Source organism: Pseudozyma flocculosa (assembly GCF_000417875.1).
Source record: "Pseudozyma flocculosa PF-1 unplaced genomic scaffold scaffold00031, whole genome shotgun sequence".
Lineage (NCBI taxonomy): Eukaryota > Fungi > Basidiomycota > Ustilaginomycetes > Ustilaginales > Ustilaginaceae > Pseudozyma > Pseudozyma flocculosa.
The window spans coordinates 65,723-88,627 of record NW_006920899.1 but is presented as its reverse complement, the minus strand read 5'-3'; the positions used below and the strand labels follow the sequence as shown (position 1 = coordinate 88,627).

The window sequence follows — 22,905 nt, the reverse complement described above, 5'->3', positions numbered from 1 at the left end:
AGATCGCTCGACTCCGGCGCCCGACTCCGTCCCCGGCCGCGCCCGCGTGGCCCGAGTCGTCCGCGCCCTCGTCGCCGTCGTCGTCGCCGTCGTCTGGCGTGGCTGGCCGCTTGAGCGAGGAGCGTCCCGACGCGCTGAGCGGCAGCCTGCCCGCCCTGAGGAGCGCCTCCCTCTCCCTGGCGAGCGTGGCGTGCGCCTCTTTGAGCGCCGACTCGCGGGCTCCCTTGCGGATCCACTCGACAAAGTTCTCGTACATGAAGTGCTGCTGCGGGCCGACGACGCAGCCGGGCCGCATGAGGCGCATGAAGCCGATGACCTCGGACGCGGTAAAGCCGTGCTTCCAGATGAGGTATCCGCCGATGAGGACGCCGGTCCTGCCGAGGCCGGCCTTGCAGTGGACGGCGACGACGCCGCCGGCGCCGACGACCTCGTCGGCCTTTTCGATGAAGCGGTAGAGGATGGCGTCGCTCGGGTTGGAGCCGTCGTCAAAGTAGAGGTCGAGGTGCTCGATGCCCGCCTCCTCGAACGCCACCTTGTCGTAGAGCGGGTTGTTGAGCCGCACGACGAGCTTGACGCCGCGGTCCTTGAAGTGGCGGATGGTGTTGGCAAACGCCGAGTTGGGCTTGGGCAGGTAGCTCTCGCGCAGCGGGCGGCCCTCGCTCTGGCGCAAGGCCGCCACATAGTCGCGGTCGTTTGGGCTGGCAAACGCGATAAAATTGGGGGTGAGCCAGTTCCAGTCGCCGTTCTGCACCTGCTCAAAGTGCTCGTACTCGTCGAGATTGAACGTCGTCAGGTCGAGCAGGTTGAGCGTGATGGCCTTTTGCATGCCGTAGAGGATGTCCTGGTGGCCGGTGTTGGGGGGAGGGAGGTTAGAGCGCATCAGCGACAGCCGCGGCGTGGCATCCTAGCAGCGGGGCCTGGTGCCCGGCGCTCACCTGGATCGTGAGGTAGAAGTCGGGTCGGCCGTAGCCCGCGTCCCGGAACGGCTCAAACTCGAGCTGCCGACAAGGAGTTGGCCAAGGGTGGGGGAGCGAGCGAGCATCAGTGATGGACTGTGTGGATCGGAGCGGGAGGCATGCGTCGGTGACCCACCTGGCTGAATGGGTGGAAGGCGTCGGCGGGCGTCACTTTGTCGATGATCATGGCGTAGAGCGCCGCCAGCAGCGCCGTGTTCGCCTTGCTGTACGAGGCGTCGGCTGTATAGAGCACCAGGCGCTCGACCTGATCCTCGGACTGGCGGGCGCAGGGTGGGAAAAGGGAGGAGAACTAGGAGTCAGGAGCCACGTCGACGAGCCGCGTCGCCGATCGACCAGACAGCTGAAAGCCGGAACGAGCACCCACAGTGAGGAGATGGTGGACGTGGAGGCAGAAGCGATAGAACATGGCCACGTTGAGCGGGCCCCAGTCGTCAAAGAAGCTGAGATAGACGAGGTCGTTGTCGACGTTGAACCAGTGGTAGCGGCCCGCGTCGGCGCTGGGTGCGGCGAGGCGGCCATTTTTGCGGTTGAGGAGCGCCGGAGAGGGGGCAGGTTCGGGGAAGTAGGTGAACCATAGCCGGCGCGAAACCTGGATGAGGTCGTGCGAGGGCTTGGGGGCGTTCGGATGGGCAGACGAGGCCGTCGCTGCGCTGCGGTGGCCTGGCGGTGGTGGAAGCGACAGAGAGGGGGAAGAGGAGGCACAAGGCAGAAGAGGAAGGGAAGACAGTCAGTCACCGTGCCGCTTAGCGGGAGACTTTGCCAAGCGCGAGGGAAGCAACAAGTCTGCTCGGAGGGTCGCTGCTCACCTCGCTTGATCTCGGACGGGTGCGGCTCTGCCAGGATGGCCTGCTCGATCTCGCGGTCGGCGGCGTCCTGGTCGTGATCGACGTCGCTGTCGAGAAAGTCGGAGTCGTCGGGGGCAAAGGTGGGAGCGGTGTGCTGCTCGAGCGTGACCGAGCTGGTGGAAGCCATGGTGAGATCGAGAGGAGCACGAAGGGAAAAGGGCGAGTCCGGTGGGAGGATGGCGACGGGAGGAAGGGTGGCGTGTGAGGCTCGCTCGAGCTAGCGGCACTGTCGAGGGCCGTCAGGCGAGACTGGGCCACGGTGCAGTCGGGAGCCGACGCCGAGCGGGGGCAGGGCACTTTTGAGCGCTGCCTCGACGCTGCTTGCGGCAAGTGGCAGGCGCAGGGAGCCGAGGGCGGTCAGGGACGGCTCGATGATGACGGCCGCGCTGGCCAATACAGGTGGGCGATCGAAGGCAGGTCAGAAGACAATAGCTGCCGAAGATGAGGCGCTGCGGGAGGGGAACGGTGAGCGGTACAGCGGCGGGCGGCGGGCGGGGGCGGCCGAGAGCGAGACTAGGCGGATATGAGCGGCAAGAGAGCAGAGCGAGAGAGGGTGAGAGAAGAGGAGTGCCAGCCTGATGACAGCGGCAGGGAGGATGGCGCTGGCGATGGCGTTGGTCGGGTGATGAGGGTCGGGAAGGTCGAGGTGGCTGCGGGTGTTGGTCGTCGAAGAAGCGACGTGAGTGGGTGGGGGCGGGCGGGCGTGGAGAGTGTGTTTTGATTTTGGGCGGCTGCAGCTGGAGACAGAGCAGCAGGCGAGGCAGGCAGGCAGGCAGGCAGGCAGCTAGCTCGCCTGCCTCGGAGGGCAGCCCAACAGGCCAAGCAACCAACCAGGCAGGCGAAAAATGGCGCGCGTCGGCCCGCCGCCCGGTCTGCCAGGGTCCAGCCAGCCAGCCTGCCTGCCTGCCTGTCAGCCTGTCAGCCAGCCAGCCAGGCGGGCCCCGCCGTTTCTTCTTGCCCCGCCCAGACGACCGGATCCCATCGAGCCTGGCCACGCCGCCGCCGCCGCTGCCGACGCTGCTTGCTTGCTGCCCCTTGCGAGCAACGTCGCCGTCGAGCTGCTGGCTCTGGCGTAGAGCGCCCCGTCACTGACCATCGCCCATCGCACACGCTCCTGTGCTGCCTGGCGACCTCCGTCTGAGCAGGCGACCTAGGAGCAGGTCTGGCTCGTCCAGCCGCCGGGAGGGCCTCTCGCAGCACACGCGTTGCGGCCAGGCAAGCAAGCAAGCAAGCAAGCGGAGCTCAGTCATGGCGCGGCGACCAGGCTCAGTCGGGTGGCTATCCGTGCCAACGCCCTCAAGGGGTCAAGGGGCAAGGCAGACCTCGCAGTACGTCGACGCTGCCCCCGGAAGTCGGCCAGGGATGGCTATATTGCCACAGGGCCGTCAAGGGAGCCGCCGAATAGGACGATCGACGAGCGAGGCCAGGGAATGGCGACTGTGGCGACACGCAGCTCGCACGTTCGGGCCGGGGGGGCAGGAGGCCGAGACGACGCTGCCACCAACTGGAATGACCGTCACGTCCTCGGAGCTAGGTCGCTTGCAAAGCAAAGACGTCGAGCACACCCCTTGGGTTGCGATCCGCGGCAGCAATGCCTGACGACGCGCGTCCCTGGCCCCGGCACTGAGCGCTGTGGGCTGCCTCGTGCGTCGCCGGCCGGTGGCGAGGCAGGTCGTTTGCACCTCCTGAGCGCTTGGGATCGAGCTCGACAACGGCGATGCCAGTCAGTCGACGGCGAGGAAGCCCGGCCCGTGCGCCGTGGGCCAAGAGGCAGCGGTAAACGACGAGAGGCGCAGCTCCTCTTGGTGCAATCGACGCACTGCCCTACCTTGGCTTGGCCATGCCAACGGAACTTTGCGCGCGGAGGGGGCCAAGCGAAGAGGTGCCAACGCGCAAAGGCAGCCGGGTCTCATTCGAGGCTCGACCTCGACCTGGCAGCGGGGGCGGGCCGACCGACGGGCAGCGCTGGGCTATGATGCGATGCCCGCTAGAGGCCACACGCCTGCCTCTGGCTCTCCGACTCGGCCACGGCGTGCGCGTGGCGGAGCAGCCGACGTCGACCCAGCGGAAGGCGCTCTCGGGTACGACTCTGCCGCTCAGAGTGGCCGTCGCCGTCGCTGTCGTCGTGGTACTTTGCGCAATCACGGCTGGGTGGGGAGCGAGGCTGTTGGGGAAGGAAAGGCGAGAGCGCGGCTGGGCCGAACCGTGAGGCAGGCCTGACAGCAGCCGCTCAGACGGGCGCCGCGTGCATGGGCCCCACGGGCGGCTTTGCCCTGCCTCCACCTTGGCTTTGACCTGGGGCCTGCCAAAAATCAGAGGAAAATGGCCAATGACGCACGGCGTGCCTGCCTGCCTCTAGCAAGGGCCCCGCCCACGGACCATCGGCTGACTGCTGCCTCGACCCTGGCTTCGCTCGCCTCGCCCTCGCCCTCGCCCTTTCCATCCATCCAGCCGGTGGCCCTCTGTCGGCTTGCTTCCGACCGACCTTGCTTTCTCTTTGACCACCACCACCACCACCACCACCCGCCCGCCATCGCTTCATCGAGGCTGCGCCGCCATCGTCCTCCATCCCCCGTGGGCAAGCAACCTCACCCTCGTCTGCCACCTCGATAGCCAGGCCCTCCTCGAGCAGCCTCATCTCTGGCGTTCCCCCCCGCACTCAACTCTCCAAGCCCCCTCTTTCGCTCCCTCCAAGCGCCTCGCACTCGAAGTTCAAGGTCCCCTCTCCTTTGCTCCCTCCCTTTTTTTCTAGCGCCACCCGGCAATGACGTTCGACGTCATGGACAGGGCCCCCATCGCGGGCCCGGACCAGTCGAGCTACCGCTCCCTCGTCTACGCCCTCTTTGAGCCCAACCTCGCCATCCTCGCCGCCTACCTCGCCATCAACCTCTACATCGCCACAAAGGCGCTCCGCGTAGCCACACGCAGCTACGCCACCACCACCCTCATCGCCCCCCTCGCAGATGCCGCCGGTCAGGACCACGCCATCGACCACCCGGACACCGAAGGCGAAGGCGACGACGGCACGCGCCCCACCAAGTCCGACACGCGCGCCACCGAGCTCCTCGTCGGCATCTCGGCCTGGGCCTTCAAGAATGACGCCCGCAACGCAAAGCGCATCACCGCAATCCTCGCAGTCGCGAGCCTCGTCTCTACCTGGAACTAGTGAGCAGCCGGCGTCGTGTTCCGTCACTCCCTGCTCCTGCTGCCTTTCCGCCCACTCACGCCGGTGACCTCAACGTGCCTGATCCTGCCCACATCCTGCCCGCCCAGCATGTTCGCCTTCCTCTTCCACTCCTACCGCGCCTACATCGCAAACTGCCACCTCACCTCGTACCCGCTCCCGCCCGCGCCGCCGCCGCTGAGCTGGGACCAGCCGGACCTCATCGTCCCCTCGCTCCACCTCCGCCTCCTCAGGATCTCGCAGTGGCTCGGCTCGCTCAGCCTGTTTGAGCAGGCTTGGCTCGAGGTCGTGCGCGACAGCAACGCCTGGTGGTGGAGCAGCGAGATCTGCATCATCACCGTCGGCAGCTGGGCCGTCTTTTTGCGCAGCGAAGGTGAGCCTCGTCGCACACGCGGTCCAGATCGCCCATAGCAAGGGCTCCCTCGGGCTCGACTAGCTGACCCGCTCCTTGGCCCCTTGCTTCTTGCCATCCCCCCGGCGTCGCCCTCAGCCAAGCGCCTGAGGATCCCGCACGTCGCCACCTTCATGCTGCTCGGCCAGCTCGTCGCCATCAGCTTCGCCTTCAACCTCTTCCAGCTCGCCGTCATCTACCGCCTCGACGCGCAGGACCTCGTCCCCGCATCGCCCCGCGCCGGCACCGTCAAGACGACCATCACCATTCAGCCCGCAGAGGCGCCCCAGAGGCGCGAGCTGGCGCGCTCCGAGTCCGAGCTGCTCATGCCTCCGCCCATGTCGCCGCCGAGCCACAGCCACGGCCGCTCCCACGCCGCCGGACGCGCCTCGCACAGCCCCGCCAAGACGACGGCCACGGCCTCGACCACCGTCCAGCGCATCCCGATGGCGCCGCGCGCCACGCTCTCGGTCAAGGCGGGCGCCCTGCTGAGCAGGCTGGTGCCGGAGCGCATCGCCATGCCCCTCTTCCTGCTCGGCGGGCTCTACTCGATCTTTTCGGGACCGGACACGCTGGCAAAGGTGCTGGTGATGCACGCCTTCCCCATGCTCGCGGTCCTCTACCCGCTGCGCCGCTCGACGGCGCGCAAGCTCAAGAGCAGTGCCGCCTTTGGCCACCCCCTGGCCACGGCCGGCGACAAGGCGGCCGCCACGAGGTTCGTGAGGAGCAAGAGGCGCGTGCCCTTCTACCTCGACCCCAAGCTCGTCCACCTGGCGCTGGCCACGAGCAGCGTGGCGCTCCGCCTCGGCAGCGTCTACCGCGTCGTCTCGGGCGTGCGCGGCGACTTTGACCTGCCCGTGCCGCTGCCGCAGCGGCTGTGGCAGTCGGCGCAGCTCGTGTACCCGCAGACGTTCCACCGCCACCCGGCCGTCAGCTCGATTGGCTCCGACCACCTGGCGGTGCTGGCGAGCGTCGTGGCCTTCATCCTCATCGAGAGCGGCCTGTGGCTCTGGAAGGACGCCAAGACGAGCCCGAGCGCGCGCGTGCCGACGTCGGCCGCCGTGGCCGCGCTGAGGGCGAGGTCGTCGGAGGCGTCGGCGGCCGGGGGCAGCTCCACGACGCTCGTCGCACCCACCACCGTCACGCTCGACCGGATCGACCGCTCGAGGCTCGAGTTCCAGTCGCGCTGCGTGCTGGCGCTGGTGGCGCTGGCGCCCGTGTGGGGCGCGTCGGCCTCGTTTGGCTACTACCTTGCGCTGCGCGAGACGTGGATCGAGGACGACGAGCACTTTAGCCAGCAGCAGCGTGCGCACGCGCGGGGCAGCGGATCCGGCGCCGTGCTCGCCGACGAGGGTGACGAGGCCGGAGCGTCGAGCGTCGTGGCGGCCGAGAGCGAAAAGGTGACGGGCAGGGTGGTCGAGACGGCCGAGGGCGAGCGCGTGCTCGAGATCCGCCAGAGGACGGTGACCGTCGAGACGATCCGCGGCGGCGGCGGCGAGGGCGCCGACGACGGAGAGAGCAGCGACGGCACGGCGTCGCTCAGCGGCGCCGAGGCGGGCAGCCCAACGACGGGCAAGAGGACGCGCACCAAAAGGACGAGGGCCTCGTCGTCGTCGTCGTCGCGCCCGGCGCGCAGGGTTGGTGCGGGCGGCGTGGGTGCTGCCTAGCGTGGCGCTCGTCGTTGCCTGCCGTGACTCGATTGTCAAAGTGACTTGCTCCGTCCCTGCCTGGTCGATGGCGTCCAGCTTGATTGCTCTTCTCTCCAGTTGACGACGAGCGACCTTGATCGCCTCACACTTGCGCGCGCGGGCGGGTCGACCTGTATTCTATCACGCCTGCGCCTGCGCCTCGCCGCCGCCACCGCCACCGCCATGGCCATCGCGAGCCAGCGAGCCAGCCAGCTCGAACCGAAGCGAAGCGAACCGGACCGATCCGATCCGACCTGACCTGATTCGACTCGACCCGAATCGACTCGGTGCGAGAGGTGATGGGCTGTGCTTGCGCGTGTATGTGCTCGTCGAGAGCGACCCGAGCTGCGAGGTCAGGTCTACGTGCACAGCCCCCTCCACTGGAAGCCAGGCGGGTCGGTCGGTCGGTCGGTCGGAACTCTAGCCGAACGGAGGCACATGGCACGCGCAGGCCCGACGGTGGCCGCTCTCGCGTCGTCCTGCCTGCTGCCTGCTGCCTGCTGCCTTCCCCTTGCCCTCCTCCTCACCACCACCACTATCACCATCGTCGTGACTGCAAGCGCAATGAGCGACACCGCACCACTCCTCACCGGCCCTACCACGACGGGCGCGACTCCACGAACGACGATGTCGGAAAAGGAGACCAACGTCTCGGGACCGCTCATAGTCTCGATGGGCAGTTCGTTTGCGGCGGGACCGGGTCTGCCGCCGTTCTCCAACGAAGCGGCGGGGCGGTCGCAGCTCAACTACCCTACGCTTTTTTCGCAGCTCGTTGCGGGGTCTCGGTTCGTGGATCTGACGGTATCGGGTGCGACTGTGGCGAATCTGGTCGACGAGCCGCAGGGGGCGCAGGATGGGAGTGTATTTGCGCCGCAGCTCGATCTGCTGCCCCGCGATGCGGACGTGATCACATTGACGGTGGGCGGCAACGATATGGGGTATATCGGAGGTATGTTTGTCGATTCGATCCCCTGGCTCCTCAAAGTGGTAATGGGGTGGTGTGGGATGTTGGGATCGCTCGAATCCGCCTCGCCGCGCACGGTACGAGAACGGATGCTGGACCTCATCGACCGTATCCACCGCAAAGCTCCGCGAGCACGCATCCTCCTCGTCGATTACATCCAGGTCGTCGGCCCGCACACTCGACCGCGCACGGACGTACCCTTCAACCAGGACCGCATCGATCGGTACCGCTCCATCGCCTCTGATCTCGTCGAGATCTACAACCACATCGCATCGCACAGGAACCAACTCGTCACCCGCGTCGAGCTGTACGACCTCAGCGAGCAACATAGCCTCGGTTGCGACGTCGAGTGGGTCGGCAGGTTCCGACTCTGGGACTTTTGGAAGACGCCCGCTTTCCACCCTTCCTACCTCGGTATGCGGGCCATTGCGCGCGAGGTGCACCGGGTCTACCTCGAAACCAAGCTCGAAGGGCGCGGGTAGGCGCAAAGGGGGAAGGCAGTCACAGCGCGGAATGGAACACGGTTCGAGGGAGATGCGGCGGATCCATCACTTCTGCTAGCCGTCTGGCCCGAATACACATCGACCGAGGATCCCAACGTCGAGGGCAGTAGGACAGGCGTCCTCACTCGCTCTCGCTCTCGCTCTCGCCCTCGCCTTGGCGTTCGCCCTGGTCCGAGTCGCCGTCGAAGCGGGCGAGCGTCTCGAGGGCGGCCGTGTTGGCCCGGACGCGGTCGCCGTTGAAGGTGGCATCCACCTCTCTGAGCCAGGACCGGAAAGTCTTGTCGGTGCCCAGGAGGGCGTCGAGCAACCCCGTGGGGCCGAAGTTCTCCACCGTCGCGTAATGGTGCCAATCGTGCGGCAGCGCATTGCCAAGGAACGGGACTGTCCGATGAAAAGGGGGAGGACGGAAGGGAGGTAGGTGGTGAAGAGGCAGACGGCGAGAAGAAGAGGAATCAGGGTCAGCGGCGAACGAGAATAAACGAAGAGAGGGAAAAGGGACCGGCGGTACCGACTGTTGTAGCCGGAGTGGTGGGCGTGGGTGCCGATGAGGAGGCCGGAAAAGAAGAGGACCATGACGGAGAAGTGTGCGCGCGAGATGACGAGGCCGAGGAAGACGGGCAAGAGGTTGGAGAGGTAGTGCTCGATCCAGTGGGCGTAGGTGGCGGCGGCGGCGCAGGGGGCGGTGAACTCGTGGTGGAGCTTGTGTACGTGGCGGTAGAGGCGCGGGTGGTGGAGGGCGCGGTGGACGGCGTAGAAGCCGACCTCGGTGGCGAGGAGGCAGATGGCCCAGTCGCGGAGCAGGCGGGGCGGCGAGGGGAGCGTTTCGAACGACGTCGGGTTGCCGCGCCACTGTGCGAGCGGGAAGAAGGAGAGGCTGGCGAGGGTGTTGACGACGAGCATGTTCCACACGACGACGCCGAGGATCTTGCGGTACTGGGCCGGCGTGACGGACTTGTGCGGCTGGATCTTGTAGCGCGATACCCAGCTGGGTCGGCGGGCGAGGTCCGAGTAGGTGAAGAGGGCGACGCAGGCGGTCTGGACGGCGGCGTTGATGAGGTAGTTGTGCACGACGAGGATGGTGAAGCGCGAGTGGGTATTGAGCCAGCGGTAGAAGGGCGGTGCGAGCGGCGACGCGTTGAAGGCGAGGGTGAGGGAGATGGTGACGAGGTGCGGCGTGAGGCTCATGAGCTTGGTGTTGTCGTAGATGGCACGCAGGTAGCCCCACTTGCGGCGGGAGCGCAGCGAGGCCTCGGTGGGGGTCAGCGTATAGGCATGGCCGGGGAACGACGAGGCAGAGGCAGAGGCAGAGGCAGAGTCACGGGCGGTGCCAGGTCGCGGTGGCGCGGGTGCGGGCAGGGATGCTGCCGTGGCGCCGGCGCGCAGCTTGACGTCGCCGCCGTCGGTGGCGGTCGAGGTCGAGGTCGAGGTGGCGGATAGAGTCTGGGTGGCCATCGCTGAAGCGGTATGGATCAGGGGAGAGGTGAGGTGATGGTGGCAGGTCGACAACGACGACGAGGGAGGAGAGGCAAGTGGCTTTATGACGATGCCAACGAGGCTCGGCGGAGCGATCCCCTCTCCCCGAGCCAGATATCCGTCGACCGAAGAGGCCAGCAGAGCAGCCGAGGCCGAAAGCACCACCAACCGTGTGCACCGTACCACTTTGCCCCGTCCTGCCCCGCTGCAGCGCAGCCAAGGATTGCGGGGTAAGGATCGGAGGTCGTGGCGGCATCCACGCTGACTTCGGGAGGCGGGGCCGCCGAGCCAGCCGGCCGCTCGCTTGCTCGGTTGGGCTTGGACCCCCGCGTGCGCACGTACGGCTGGCTGGCTGGCTGGCTTTCACATCGGATCCAAGCTGCGCAGGCGTGCAGTGCATCCGAACCAAGCCTTCGGAAAGCGCGGGCCAGCAGGCCAGGCAGTGCCCAAAGGCAGGCAGGCAAGCCACCTCCTCTCTCTCTCTCCCTATCTAGCACGCGCCCACCGCGACGGCCACGGCCAAGGCAGGCAGCCACCACCAAGACGACCGCCACTCGGGCCACCCACCCGCTATCCTCTGCTGCGCCCGCGTCGTGCAGGACCAGGCTCGAGAGGACCAACCCTCTCTCTCCATCGAGGACCTGTCAAGCCCTTTTCGCGTCCTCGAGCGAGACCTTGAGCGCGCCTTGTCGCCGACGGGCTCAGTCGATTCGACGCGTCGCTGTGCATGGCCATGGCCAGACCCGATTGGGCGACGGCGGCGATGCCGTGCCATGCTCCCTAGGCCGCTGTCCGCTCCGCCGGTCATGACGCCAGGACCGCACTAGTGCCTGGCCTGGCAGTCACGCTCGTCTCGGACCCATGCCCATGCCAATGCCTCACGGCCCCGGCCAAAGTACTGGATCGAGTCGTGACTGGCTCAACTACTCACCCTCTTCTACCTGTCATCACGGCCCTCTGGATGGACCGCGAGCTTCTCGCCATCCTGACCGGCATGCTCCGACTGCAGCGCACTGCGCTGAGCCGCTCAGCGTGGTCCGGGCGACGTCCGAGGCCAGCCTTGAGGCTCGTCGACGAGCAAATGAGGCGGCGTCACGGCGCCAGAGGCCGATGGCGTGCACCCGATCTCGTTTTCCCATCTGGATCTGCACCCTGCCTCGTTCCCGCCCGATCCAGACCACGCCGAGCCTCGCGAGTGGGCAAGGAAAAAATCGCAGGCGGCAGGAGGGCAGGCCAGGCCAGGCAGTTGGGGGCGCGCTGCAGCCCTCATCGACAGCGGCGGCGGCTTCAAAAAAAATTAGAAGGCGGCCGGCCGGCCTGCTGGTTGGGGCCCTCCATCTTGACCGTGGCTCGCCACGTTGGCCGCCAGCACCCTTGCCACCATCCCCTCCTGATCGCCTAGCCCTAGCCATCCTCATCGCCATCGCCCGACCCGACCCGACCCGACTCGACCGCAGACTGCAGCAACTGTGTCCCTTGATCCCATCCTCCTCCTGCTGCCCTGGCTCTCGGCGACTCATCCCTGCGTTCGCCACGACCGCTTGCCCCACGATTTCTTCCAATCTCGCACCCCGCCAGTCGATCCCCACGACCGCCACGCCCTTGCATCGGCCCACCCACCGCGCTCACACCGCACACGAAAGGTGGAGCTACTCGATACCCGCGGCGGTCCCACCACGTCCCGCTAGTGCCGTCGTCGACCAGGTCAGCCTCACCGGCCACTTGACCGAGGTCGCCCTCAGCCAAACCCACGACAGGAACGGCACAGCACCACCACCGCACAGCGCCGTCCCGCCCCATCACGGCCTGCCTCGGTGCCAACTGAGGGGCGCAGTCGAATCGGGCTTGCCTGCGCGCCCCGGTTTCGCTGGTTGGCAACTAGGCCCGCGCCGGCGACGAGCCAACGCAGCGAAAAGTCTGCCCAGCAGCTCCTTTGCTCGGCCCCCGCCTGCTCCGAGGACGGCAAGGCTGCTCGGGCACGCCGCAGTGAGGCCGCTTGAACAGCTCTCTCCTCTTCTCCCGGCTCCGCAGGCAGCAGCTGCGGCGGCGGCAGCAACAGCAGCATCGGCGCCGGCGCACGTCCCGTCACGCCAGCCCGGTCGTCTCCTCCCCCCTGCCGCTCCCCTCGGTGGCGAGCTAGGCATCCCCTAACCCACTTCCCCAGCACCGTCGGCGGCCTTCGTGTGGCGCGCCGTCACCGGTCCGCTCGCCCACCATGAAGGAGCTCGTCAGCCAAGATGCGCCCAAGAAGATCAAGCACATCCAGTTCGGCGTGCTCTCGCAGCAGGACATTGTCAACATGTCCGAGATCGAGATCACCACGCGCGACCTCTATACCATTGGCGAGGCCGAGCGCAAGCCCGTCGCCAACGGCGTCCTCGACCGCCGCCTCGGCATCTCGGACAAGAACTCGCTCTGCGAGACGTGCCACCTCAAGATGGCCGACTGCGTAGGCCACTACGGCTACATCAAGCTCGTCCTCCCCGTCTTCCACGTCGGCTTCTTCAAGCACACCGTATCCATCCTCCAGTCGATCTGCAAAAACTGCGCCCACGTCCTCCTCGAGGAGCCCGACCGCCGCAAGTACCTCCGCCGCTTCCGCCGGCCCAACCTCGAGAACCTGCAGCGCACCCGCACCTTCAAGGAGGTCAACACGCGCGCCCGCAAGGTCCTCTACTGCCCAAAGTGCGGCTACACCAACGGCACCGTCAAGAAGCAGGGGCAGCTCAAGATTGTCCACGAAAAGTTCCGCGCCAAGAAGACGGCGGCCGAGCTGGAAGAGTTCCGCAGCACCTTCACCACCAACGTCCGCATGGGCAACGGCGACATCACGCCGCACCTCAGCAAGGCCCAGGAGGACCTCAACCCGCTCAAGGTCCTCGACCTCTTCAAGCGCATCTCGGACGAGGACTGCGAGCTGCTCGGCCTGCGCCCCGAGTTTGGGCGGCCCGAGGAGTACATCTGGCAGTACGTCTGCGTGCCCCCCGTCTGCATCCGCCCCAGCGTGGCCCAGGACGGCGCCACCAACGAGGACGACGTCACCATCAAGCTCACCGAGATCATCTTCACCAACTCGCTCCTCAAGATCGGGCTGGTCAAGGGCGGCAAGGGCACCACCACCAGCCAGCTCGTCCAGCAGTGGGACTTCCTCCAGCTCACCGTCGCCCTCTACATCAACTCGGAGCTGCCGGGCGTGCCCAGCCAGCCCGGGCAGAAGCCCAGCCGCGGCTTCTGCCAGCGGCTCAAGGGCAAGCAGGGCCGCTTCCGCGGCAACCTGTCGGGCAAGCGCGTCGACTTTTCCGGGCGCACCGTCATCGGGCCGGACCCCAACCTCAAGATCGACGAGGTGGCCGTGCCGGAGCGCGTGGCCAAGATCCTCACCTACCCGGAGCGGGTGTTTGTGCACAACATTGAGCGGATGCGGCAGGCGGTGCGCAACGGCACCGACGTCCACCCGGGCGCCAACTACCTCCAGGACGGCAAGACGGGCTTCAAGCGCTTCCTCAAGTTCCCCGGCATGCGCGAGGAGCTGGCGCAGAAGCTGCGCGTCGGCGACATTGTCGAGCGCCACCTCCGCGACGGCGACATTGTCCTCTTCAACCGCCAGCCCTCGCTGCACAAGCTGTCGATCATGAGCCACCGCGCAAAGGTGCGCCCCTGGCGCACGTTCCGCCTCAACGAGTGCGCGTGCAACCCCTACAACGCCGACTTTGACGGCGACGAGATGAACCTCCACGTGCCCCAGACCGAGGAGGCGAGGACCGAGGCGACGACGCTCATGGGCGTCAAGCACAACCTCGTCACGCCGCGCAACGGCGAGCCCATCATCGCCGCCATCCAGGACTTTATCACGGCGTCGTTCCTCATCTCGAAGCGCGACCGCTTCTTCGACCGCGCCCAGTTTTCGCAGGTGTGCTCCTACTTTGCCGACGCCGACCTGCAGATCGACATCCCGCCGCCGGCGATCCAGAAGCCCGTGCGCCTCTGGACGGGCAAGCAGGTCATGGGCTGCCTGATCCGCCCCAACCGCAGGTCGCCCCACCTCGTCAACCTCGAGGCCCAGTGCCGCACCTTCGAGAAGCCCAAGAACGGCCACCCCAAGGACATGTCGCCCAACGACGGCTGGCTCGTCATTGTCAACAGCGAGGTCATGTGCGGCGTCTTCGACAAGTCGACGGTGGGCGACGGCAAGAAGAACTCGGTGTTTGGCGTCATGCTGCGCGACTACGGGCCCGACGCCGCCATCACGGCCATGAACCGGCTGGCCAAGACGTGCGCCCGCTGGCTCGCCAACCAGGGCTTCTCGCTCGGCATCAACGACGTCATCCCCGGCCCGCGGCTGCGCGACAACAAGGACGCCAAGGTCGAGACGGCGTACGCCGAGTGCCTCGACCTCATCGAAAAGGCCAAGCACGGCAAGCTCGAGAACCTGCCCGGCTGCGACCAGGAGCAGACGCTCGAAAACATGATCTCGGGCGTCCTCTCGGCCGTCCGCGCCGACGTCGGCGAGATCTGCATGACGGAGCTCAGCCGGCACAATGCGCCCCTCGTCATGGCCGTCTGCGGCTCCAAGGGCTCCAAGATCAACGTGGCCCAGATGGTGGCGTGCGTCGGGCAGCAGATCATTGCCGGCTCGCGTGTCAAGAACGGCTTCCAGGACCGCTCGCTGCCCCACTTCCCCAAAAAGTCCAAGGACCCGCCGTCGCGCGGCTTTGTGCGCAACAGCTTCTTCAGCGGCCTCACGCCGAGCGAGTTCCTCTTCCACGCCATCTCGGGACGCGAGGGCCTGGTCGACACGGCGGTCAAGACGGCCGAGACGGGCTACATGGCGCGCCGCCTGATGAAGGCGCTCGAGGACCTGTCGACGCACTACGACATCTCGGTGCGCAACTCGGTGGGCACCGTGGTGCAGTTCGTCTACGGCGACGACGGCCTCGACCCGGCCGAGCTCGAGGGCGACGCGCTGCCCGTCGAGTACTTCCGCTCGTGGCGCCACTCGCTCGCCATCACGCACCACATCCCCGGCCGCGGCCTGATGCCCTACGAGATGGGCGAGATTGTCGACCGCGAGCTCAACAGCCCGCGCTTCGTCAACACGTGCACGGAAAAGTACCGCGAGCAGGTGCGCAGCTTCCTCTTTGACAACGTCGTCAGGCGCGCCGCCGAGATCCGCGAGCACTTTGGCATGTGGCCCGCCCTCGAGCGCATGGACGAGTGGGACGAGGACACGGACCTGTCGATGGGCGCCGACAGCGAGCAGCACGCCGTCGTCAACAACAAGACCAAGGTCAAGGAGGCGGCGCTGCTCGAGTTCCTCGACGAGTGCTGGGTCAAGTACATGAAGGCCCGCGTCGAGCCAGGTGAGTTGGCAGAGCAGCCGCGGTCGGAAGCCGAGCCGAGCCGAGCCGCTGAGGCGTCGCGGCGTTGAGAGAAGACCTTGCTGACCCGGTCCGAGCCGAGCCGATCCGTCATCGCGTCGCGCTTTCCTCTTTTCCCCGCTCCTCCTCTCCCTGCTCCTCCTCCGCCGCCGCCGCTCGACCCGTCTGCCCCACCAGGCTCGGCCGTCGGAGCCGTCGGCGCGCAGTCGATTGGAGAGCCGGGCACCCAGATGACGCTCAAGACGTTCCACTTTGCCGGTGTCGCGTCGATGAACGTGACGCTGGGTGTGCCGCGCATCAAGGAGATTATCAATGCGGCCAAGACGATCAACACGCCCATTATCTCGGCCAAGCTGGTGAGCGAGCGGAGCGAGACGGCGGCGCGCATCGTCAAGGGGCGCATCGAAAAGACGTACCTGGGCGACATTGCGTCGGTGATTGAGGAGGCGTGGGCGGCCAACTACACGTACCTGGGCGTGCACATCGACATGGACGCGATCCGCAAGCTGCAGCTCGAGGTGACGCTCAACGACATCAAGTGGGCGATTGTCAATGCGCCCAAGCTCAAGATCCGCGAGGACAAGATCCGGGTGGTGCCGAAGCGCAACCGGATCCGCGTCTACGTCGACGGCGAGTCCAAGGACGGCAAAAACGACGCCTACTACAACCTCAAGGCGCTCAAGCGGGCGCTGCCGTCGATTGTCGTCAAGGGCATCTCGACGGCGACGCGGGCCGTCATCAGCGACGAAAAGGGGCAGCGCAAGCTGCTGGTCGAGGGGTACGGCCTGCTCAAGGTGATGACGACCGAGGGCGTGGTGGGCACGCAGACGTCGACCAACCACGTCATGGAGATGCAGGCGGTGCTGGGCATCGAGTCGGCGCGCACCTCGGTGTACAACGAGATTGAGACGACGATGTCGGCGCACGGCATGTCGATTGACCCGCGGCACATTATGCTGCTGGCCGACGTCATGACGTACAAGGGCGAGGTGCTGGGCATCACGCGGTTCGGCGTGGCCAAGATGAAGGACAGCGTGCTGATGCTGGCCAGCTTTGAAAAGACGACCGACCACCTCTTTGACGCGGCCCTCTACGGCAAGTCGGACGAGGTGCGCGGCGTCTCGGAGAGCATCATCATGGGCAACCCGGCCGAGACGGTCGGTACGGGCATGGCCGCCCTCGTCGTCCCGCGGCCGCCGCTGCCGCCGCGCAGGAGGCTCGTATTCGACCGGTGATCCCCACCTTGGCCCGCCCGCTCGCCCGCTCGCGGTGAGGGGGGCGCCCAACTTTGTCGACGACGGGTCCGACGACGATGATGGCGGCCAAGTGGGAGAAGGGAGGCCAGAGAGAGGCAGGGAGGGAGCGGGCGAGCGGGCGGGCTAGGCCTTGTACTTCTACTCCGATCAATCCATCCATCCATCCATCCATCAGCCAGTCAGCCGGTCAGCCGATCAGCCAGTCAGCCAGGCAGTCGGTACTCGACTTGCCTGCCGCACGTCGATACAGTCGAGGGGGCGCGGTTCACGGCGCTCTAGGACGGGTCAAGTCGACCTTTGGGAGCGTCTGCTCTGCTCTGCTCTGCCATGCTATGCTCTGCCCGGCCATGTTCAGCTCCAATCCGACTCGACTCGACTCGCTCGTCTACCGACTACCGACTACGGTAGACGCTCATCGGCCCATTCTCAGCGACCACGATACGACGACGACGACGACGACGGCCACGCCGATCGGACACCCGCTCACGCCCTCAACTGTCACATCACATCACAACACGTCACGCCACGACACGTCAAGTCGGTCGTCGATTACAACGAGAGTCTAGCCGTCGATTACAACGAGAGTCTAGCCGTCGATTACAACGAGAGTCAAGCCAGCTGCGTTTTACACCGAACCGACAGCGCCAAGAACCCCTCGAACCTCCAAGACCCAAGAACAAGCTAAGGTCCGACCGAGGTGTCGCAGCCACCCAAACTTGACCCCCCGGGCGGCCGGGGCTGCCACTTGCCCCCCCTTCCCGGCGGCGGGCGGCGGGCGGCCTAGTCGAAAGTCGTCTTGGTACCCGTATGCTCGACGATGCCCACATTCTCCCTCTGCGCATTGGCCAGCGCCGCACCGGGCTTGGCCCTCCTCTTCCTCTCCCTCTCCCTCTCCCCCCCTCCTCCTCCTCCCTCTCCCCCTGCAGCAGCAGCAGCAGCATTCTGAGCCGCCCTCCTGGCCATCCTCTCCTCCTTGGTCTCCTTGTGCCTCTTCTCCACCGGCGCATCCGGATCAAACGTCCCCGGCGCCGGCGCCGTCTCGCGCAGCTTGATCCGATCCTCCTCCGTCATTCCCTCACCGGCAGCACCCTGGCCAGCAGCGGGGACGCCCCACTGTCGCGGAGGTCGAGAGGCAGGTCGAGGTCCGCCCGTCACGGTGCCCTTGGGCGCTCCACGGCGGATCGCATCTGCACCGGCGTACTGGAGCACAATCGTGCGCCCATCGAGGTGCGCGTTGCGCCCGTCGATGAGCGACGCCGTGGCGTGGGCGGGCGTGTGGAAGTCGACAAAGGCGAACCCCTTGCACTTGCCCGTGTCCTGGAACGTGCCCATGCGGATCTTGCGGATCCCCGCCCCGCGGATCCCACCCTCGCTGCTCTTCTTGGCCGTCGTCGTCGTCGTCTTGCCCCGGACCTTGCCGCCCTCGTCCTCGGATTCCGAAGACGACGACGACGCCGAACCATCCTCGGACTCGGACTCGGACTCGGACTCGGAAGCCGACGAGTCCGACCCGTCGTCGCCCTCTTCGGCCTTTGCGCGCTTGCGCTCCTGCCGCTTGCGCTTGCGCTGCAGCTTCTTGTCCTCCTTGTCGGCCTTGCGCCACTCTTCGCGGCGCTTGGCGCTGTTCTCGAGCAGGCTGCGGATCCCGTCTTCGGTGCTCTCGAAGCTCAGGTTGCCGAGGAAGAGCGTGGGGCCCGGCGGGTTCTTTTGGCTGCGCAGGATCTTCTGCGCCGTCTTTGTCAGGCCCGTCTTGCCGCGCACCGAGGCCGGCAGCGCGGAAAAGGCCACGCTGTCGTCGACGCCGCCCGCGTCGGCACCGTTGGCGGCGGCCTTGGAGCTGGCGGCGGGCTGCGATGGCTGCTGCGGCGCGGTGCCGAGCGCCGTCATGGCGAGCGAGGCGGCCGAGGCGTTGAGCTGCGGTCGGCCCTGGAAGTCGTTGCCGGACTTGATGAGCAGGTTTCGGCCGTCGAGGCGCGACTCGGAGAGGGCGATGGCGCGCTCGACCATCTCTGCCGAGGGGACGTCGACATAGGCGAATCTGAAGATGGCGGCGAGAGACGGTGGACAGTCGAGGGAAGGAGATTGAGGGAGCAGGGTCAGTACTGCGTCCAGGAGGCTTCGAGCGAGCCAGCGTCTGTCCTGCGTCCTGCGTCCTGCGTGTCCACGACCGCGACTGCGACGGCGCCGACGACTCACCCCTTGTTTGCCTCTTCCTTCCTGGGGCCCTTTGGCATGTGTACGCGCGAGATGCCCTCGATGCCCTGGTTCTCGAGGAACTCCTTGAGCTTCTGCTCGTCGGTGGTGAAGCGCATGTTTGCGACCCAGATGCACCACGGGCTCCTCTTGACGGGCGCCGCCGCCGCCCCCGCCGTTGCTCCTGCCGCGCGGGACGACGACGACGACCCGTTGGCGCCATGCTTGGCAGCGGCGACGCCGAGCTCTTTGCCCTCGAGTCTTGCCTTCTTTTCGAGCTTCTTTCTGCGCCGCTGCTCCTTGTGCGAGAGCGCCTGGACTTCTCCTTCTTCTTCTTCTTGCTGCTGCTCCTCGCCGTCTGCGGCGGGCTCCTCTTCCGCAGCGTCATTGCCTTCGTCTGCAGCGTCCCTCTTTCGCTTGGTGGTGGTCGATGAGGCGGCCGCGGGTGTGGTCGGCGCGGATGGGGCCTCGAGCGCCTTTGCCTCCTTTGCGGCGCGCTTGGCGGCCTGGAGGGCCTTTCGCTTCTCTTTGTTGGTCATGGCGGGCTGCTCGGCCGCGGCGGCGGTGGCGTCCATGACGGGCCTGGCGGAGTCGTCCAGCGGGTCCGACATGGTGGGGGTAATCAGGATGTGAGGGCGTGAGCAGGGGTTGGGTCGTAGGAGACGAGCGAGGATGATGGAAGACTGGACGGCGAGGCCAACGGTAGGTGTACAAAATTTCCAGGGCGGCAGCAGCAGGCAAGGCAGACCTTGTCGCGGAGGGCCAAGCCCCTCCCTGGCCAGGGCCGAAATTCGCAGCGGCAGAGGGGAAAAAAGTTGAGGCAGGCCTCGGGACTCGGGCATGCCCAGCCCAGCCTCACCAGCCAGCCAGCCAGAGCAGCCCAGAGAGCAGCCAGAGCAGCCAGGCAGGTAGGTGGCTGTGCAGAGAGGCGCGCGGCCAGGCAACGCGAGCTGGGCCATGTCGACCCGCCGTCAGCAGCATCGTATCCACCTTGGTCCGGTGTGGCCTGCTCTTGTGGCCTCGCTCTGGGAGGTGGACACAGTCTGGAGCCAGCCTACCGACTCTGCAACCGATCATAGGCATGGACGGCGTCAATCTGGGCGCAGCGCGAGGCCAAACTCGACTCGACTCGACACACACACACACGCAGACGACGGCAGGCCGGCATCGAGGAGGAAGGGGGACGTCGTGGGCCCCGCACAGGGGTAGACACCTTTGCGCAGGCCAGCCGAAGAGCCAGGCCTGCTGGCCGGACAATCGACGCTCCTCGGACGGCGTGGCCTAGCAGCGGTCGGTCACCGAGACGGCGCGCGGCGTGTTTCTTTGGGATGGCCGCGGGGCTTTCACGGCGGAGGGTGGGCCGGCAGGCAACCAATCAGACGGACCTCACTCGTGCGGGGTTGGGTTCGAGTTGGGGATGGGCAGGCGGGGGCAGCTGAGCTCTCAGGGGGTGCGGGCATGCTGCCGAAGCGGCGGCGGCGGCGGGTGGCGAGGATCGGCGCGCGGAAGATAGCTCGCTCCCTCGCTGGCTTCGCGGGGCTAGCGTCGCCGTGTTTCGACGTCGAGGGCGAGCCAGGCCCATGGTGCGGGGACGGCGACGACGACGACGACGACGACGACGACGACGACGACAAAGAGCAGGCGAGTAAGCCTAGGCAGGGTCTGGCCTGCCTGCCATGCCAGCCCTCGTGCGGCGCCTTGGCTTCTTCTGTCGTGAAAGCGAGCGCACGTCGGACCCAGGCCGAATGGGCACAATCAAGGGCGGCCCGCCAACCCAACAACCAACGGCGGCGCACGTCAGCCAGGGCCAAGAGCGCAGCGCAACAGGCAGGGGTCAAAGACGCTTGACCTGGCCGAAGGGGCTGCTGGGCCTAGCCTGGGCCAGAGCCTGCTCCACATCGGCCGCAATCGACGTCGAGCGAGCGAGCGAGCGAGCGACGGCAGCGGTGCCCAGCACCACCCCACCCTGTCTTCGGCATGTCCCCGCTCGCACGCCCATGCCCCTCGCCGTCGTCACCGCCATCACTACCACCACCACCACCATCACCACAACCACCGTCACACATCACACATCACACATTACCGTCGCCGTCGCTCACACACACACGGACGACGACCCGCCCCATACCTAGTCATCTCCGACCGCGTCCCATCCACCACGGCTTCCCTCTTGCCATCCACGACATCGGCCCTCTCACCGCTCCACCCGTGACCGCGCCCGCCTCTCGATAGTTGCACCTGCATCTCCGCTCCATCCACGCTCCTTATCACGAATCGCTCGGCATCGACATAGAGGTCAGGCTTTCGGTCTCGTCGCCCAGTACCGACTAGACGCCGCCTCGCCTCCCACAGAGCCGCAGCTTGCAATCGCCGCCGCTCGTCTCCCTAGACACTCTTCACTCCGCAAACATCCCACCTCCTCGACTCATCCACTCGCCAACCTGTCCTCGGTACACGCGTGAAGCCTGCCCCTCGTCGTCGGCTCACCCCCAACTCGCGCCCCCGCCAACATGGTCGGGCAGCACCTCCACCACGCCTTCCGCTCCTGGTTCCACGAGACCGAGTCGGACGGCACACCCCTCCTCCCCGTCCCCCTGTCGAAAAAGTACAAGGTGCTCCCCGACGTCCTCGGCCAGGGCTCGTTTGCCGTCGTCAAAAAGGTCATTGAAAAGACGACGGGCGAGGAGCGCGCCCTCAAGATCATCGCAAAGAAGCCCCTCAAGGACAACAACGAAAACATGCTCCGCGAGGAAATCGCCATCCTCGGCCGCGTAGAGCACCCCAACATCATCAAGATGTGGGACCTCTACGAGACAAAGGAGGGCGTCTTTATCGTCACCGACCTCTGCCGCGGCGGCGAGCTCTTCGAGCGCCTCGTCGAAAAGGTCCACTACAACGAGCTCGACGCGCGCCACATTGTCCGCCAGATTGTCGAGGGCGTCGACTACCTCCACGGCCACGACATCATCCACCGCGACCTCAAGCCCGAAAACATCCTCCTTCGTGACAAGTCCGAGCCCAGCAGCATCGCCATCTCCGACTTTGGCCTCTCGCGCTTCATCCCCGACGAGGGTCTCCTCATGACCGCCTGCGGCTCGCCCCAGTACGTCTCGCCCGAGGTCCTCCTCGGCAAGGGCTACGGCCCCGCAGTCGACCTCTGGTCCACGGGCGTCATCGCCTACGCCCTCCTCGCCGGCTATACGCCCTTTTACGGCGACGACCAGCCCAGCCTCTTCCAGCAGATCCTCAAAATGCAGGTCGAGTTTGAGCCAGAGTACTGGGGCGACGTGTCGGAGACGGCAAAGGACTTCGTCCTCCACTGCCTCTGCCCCGCCGACCGGCGCATGACGGCCAAGCAGGCCCTCGCCCACCCGTGGCTCGCCGACCTGCCTCCGCTCCATGAGGAAGCCTCGCGCGGATGCTGCCTCAAGGACCGCGCCCTGCGAAACCTCTCGGCCACCCGCCGCCTCCGCAAGGCCGTCACCGCCGTCGAGGCCGTCAACCACCTCAACCGCCTCCACAGCCTGCGCCAGCAGCACGGCACCTCGATGCCCGAGGGCCAGCGCACCCTCCTCAGCATCGTCACCAACATCCAGCAGCAGCAGCTCAACGGCGCGTCGCTCGAGACGGTCCAGCTGGACAAGGACGCGACAACGCCCGCAGGCCAGGAGAACCTCCCCGACGCGCCCAACGGCAACGGCAACGGCAGCGCCGAGGCGCAGAACGACAAGAAGCGCAAGCAGCGCGATTCTGCCATGGCGCTCGACCTGGTCGTCATGTCGGTCTTCCTGCCGCAGAACTGGGGGTCAGCGGCATCGGGCAAGCCGTCGGGCTCGTCCGGGTCGACTACGGGCGGCGCCGGCGGTAGCAGCGGCAGCACCAGCGGGAGGGCTGGAACCGCTAACGTGGCGGATGCGGTCCAGCGGACGATGGGCGGCCAGCAGGAGGAGGATGAGCACGGCGCGGATGACCAGGACGAGGGCAAGCCCACTGCAGCCGCCGGGCAGCAGGGCGGCGACAAGCAGACCAGCGGCGGCGCCGGCGTCGTCCAGG

General features: G+C 66.8%; 7 protein-coding genes across 7 annotated transcripts in view; 4 read left to right on the top strand and 3 right to left on the bottom strand.

Moving 5' to 3' along the window:
- The window catches only part of PFL1_06796 (uncharacterized protein), a gene marked incomplete at both ends in the record, with an annotated part of 4,691 nt that extends 2,742 nt beyond the window's left edge, over positions 1-1,949 (bottom strand). The window contains 5 exons of the mRNA XM_007884342.1: positions 13-841; positions 936-998; positions 1,093-1,233; positions 1,342-1,637; positions 1,784-1,949. Coding sequence (XP_007882533.1) covers positions 13-841; positions 936-998; positions 1,093-1,233; positions 1,342-1,637; positions 1,784-1,949 — 1,495 coding nt within the window. The remainder of the gene's footprint in view (positions 1-12; positions 842-935; positions 999-1,092; positions 1,234-1,341; positions 1,638-1,783) is intronic.
- A 2,637-nt stretch (positions 1,950-4,586) lies between these two features.
- PFL1_06795 (uncharacterized protein) lies at positions 4,587-7,064 on the top strand (the record flags this gene model as incomplete). Its single annotated transcript, XM_007884341.1, has 3 exons — positions 4,587-4,987; positions 5,096-5,379; positions 5,497-7,064. 3 exons carry the CDS (start codon positions 4,587-4,589, stop codon positions 7,062-7,064), a joined length of 2,253 nt encoding a protein of 750 aa, XP_007882532.1.
- Positions 7,065-7,712: 648 nt separating this feature from the next.
- On the top strand, positions 7,713-8,531 carry PFL1_06794 (uncharacterized protein; the record flags this gene model as incomplete). Its single annotated transcript, XM_007884340.1, has 2 exons — positions 7,713-8,034; positions 8,134-8,531. The coding sequence occupies 2 exons, from the start codon at positions 7,713-7,715 to the stop codon at positions 8,529-8,531; spliced, it is 720 nt and encodes a 239-aa protein (XP_007882531.1).
- Positions 8,532-8,673: 142 nt separating this feature from the next.
- Positions 8,674-10,004, bottom strand: PFL1_06793 (uncharacterized protein; the record flags this gene model as incomplete). The annotated part of the gene is made up of 2 exons (XM_007884339.1): positions 8,674-8,933; positions 9,065-10,004. The coding sequence occupies 2 exons, from the start codon at positions 10,002-10,004 to the stop codon at positions 8,674-8,676; spliced, it is 1,200 nt and encodes a 399-aa protein (XP_007882530.1).
- Positions 10,005-12,240: 2,236 nt separating this feature from the next.
- Positions 12,241-16,638, top strand: PFL1_06792 (uncharacterized protein; the record flags this gene model as incomplete). The annotated part of the gene is made up of 2 exons (XM_007884338.1): positions 12,241-15,385; positions 15,581-16,638. The coding sequence occupies 2 exons, from the start codon at positions 12,241-12,243 to the stop codon at positions 16,636-16,638; spliced, it is 4,203 nt and encodes a 1,400-aa protein (XP_007882529.1).
- Positions 16,639-17,439: 801 nt separating this feature from the next.
- PFL1_06791 (uncharacterized protein) lies at positions 17,440-19,463 on the bottom strand (the record flags this gene model as incomplete). The annotated part of the gene is made up of 2 exons (XM_007884337.1): positions 17,440-18,697; positions 18,856-19,463. 2 exons carry the CDS (start codon positions 19,461-19,463, stop codon positions 17,440-17,442), a joined length of 1,866 nt encoding a protein of 621 aa, XP_007882528.1.
- Positions 19,464-21,362: 1,899 nt separating this feature from the next.
- The window catches only part of PFL1_06790 (uncharacterized protein), a gene marked incomplete at both ends in the record, with an annotated part of 4,586 nt that continues 3,043 nt past the window's right edge, over positions 21,363-22,905 (top strand). Inside the window, one exon of the mRNA XM_007884336.1 lies at positions 21,363-22,898. Within this exon, the coding sequence (XP_007882527.1) occupies positions 21,363-22,898 (1,536 nt within the window). The remainder of the gene's footprint in view (positions 22,899-22,905) is intronic.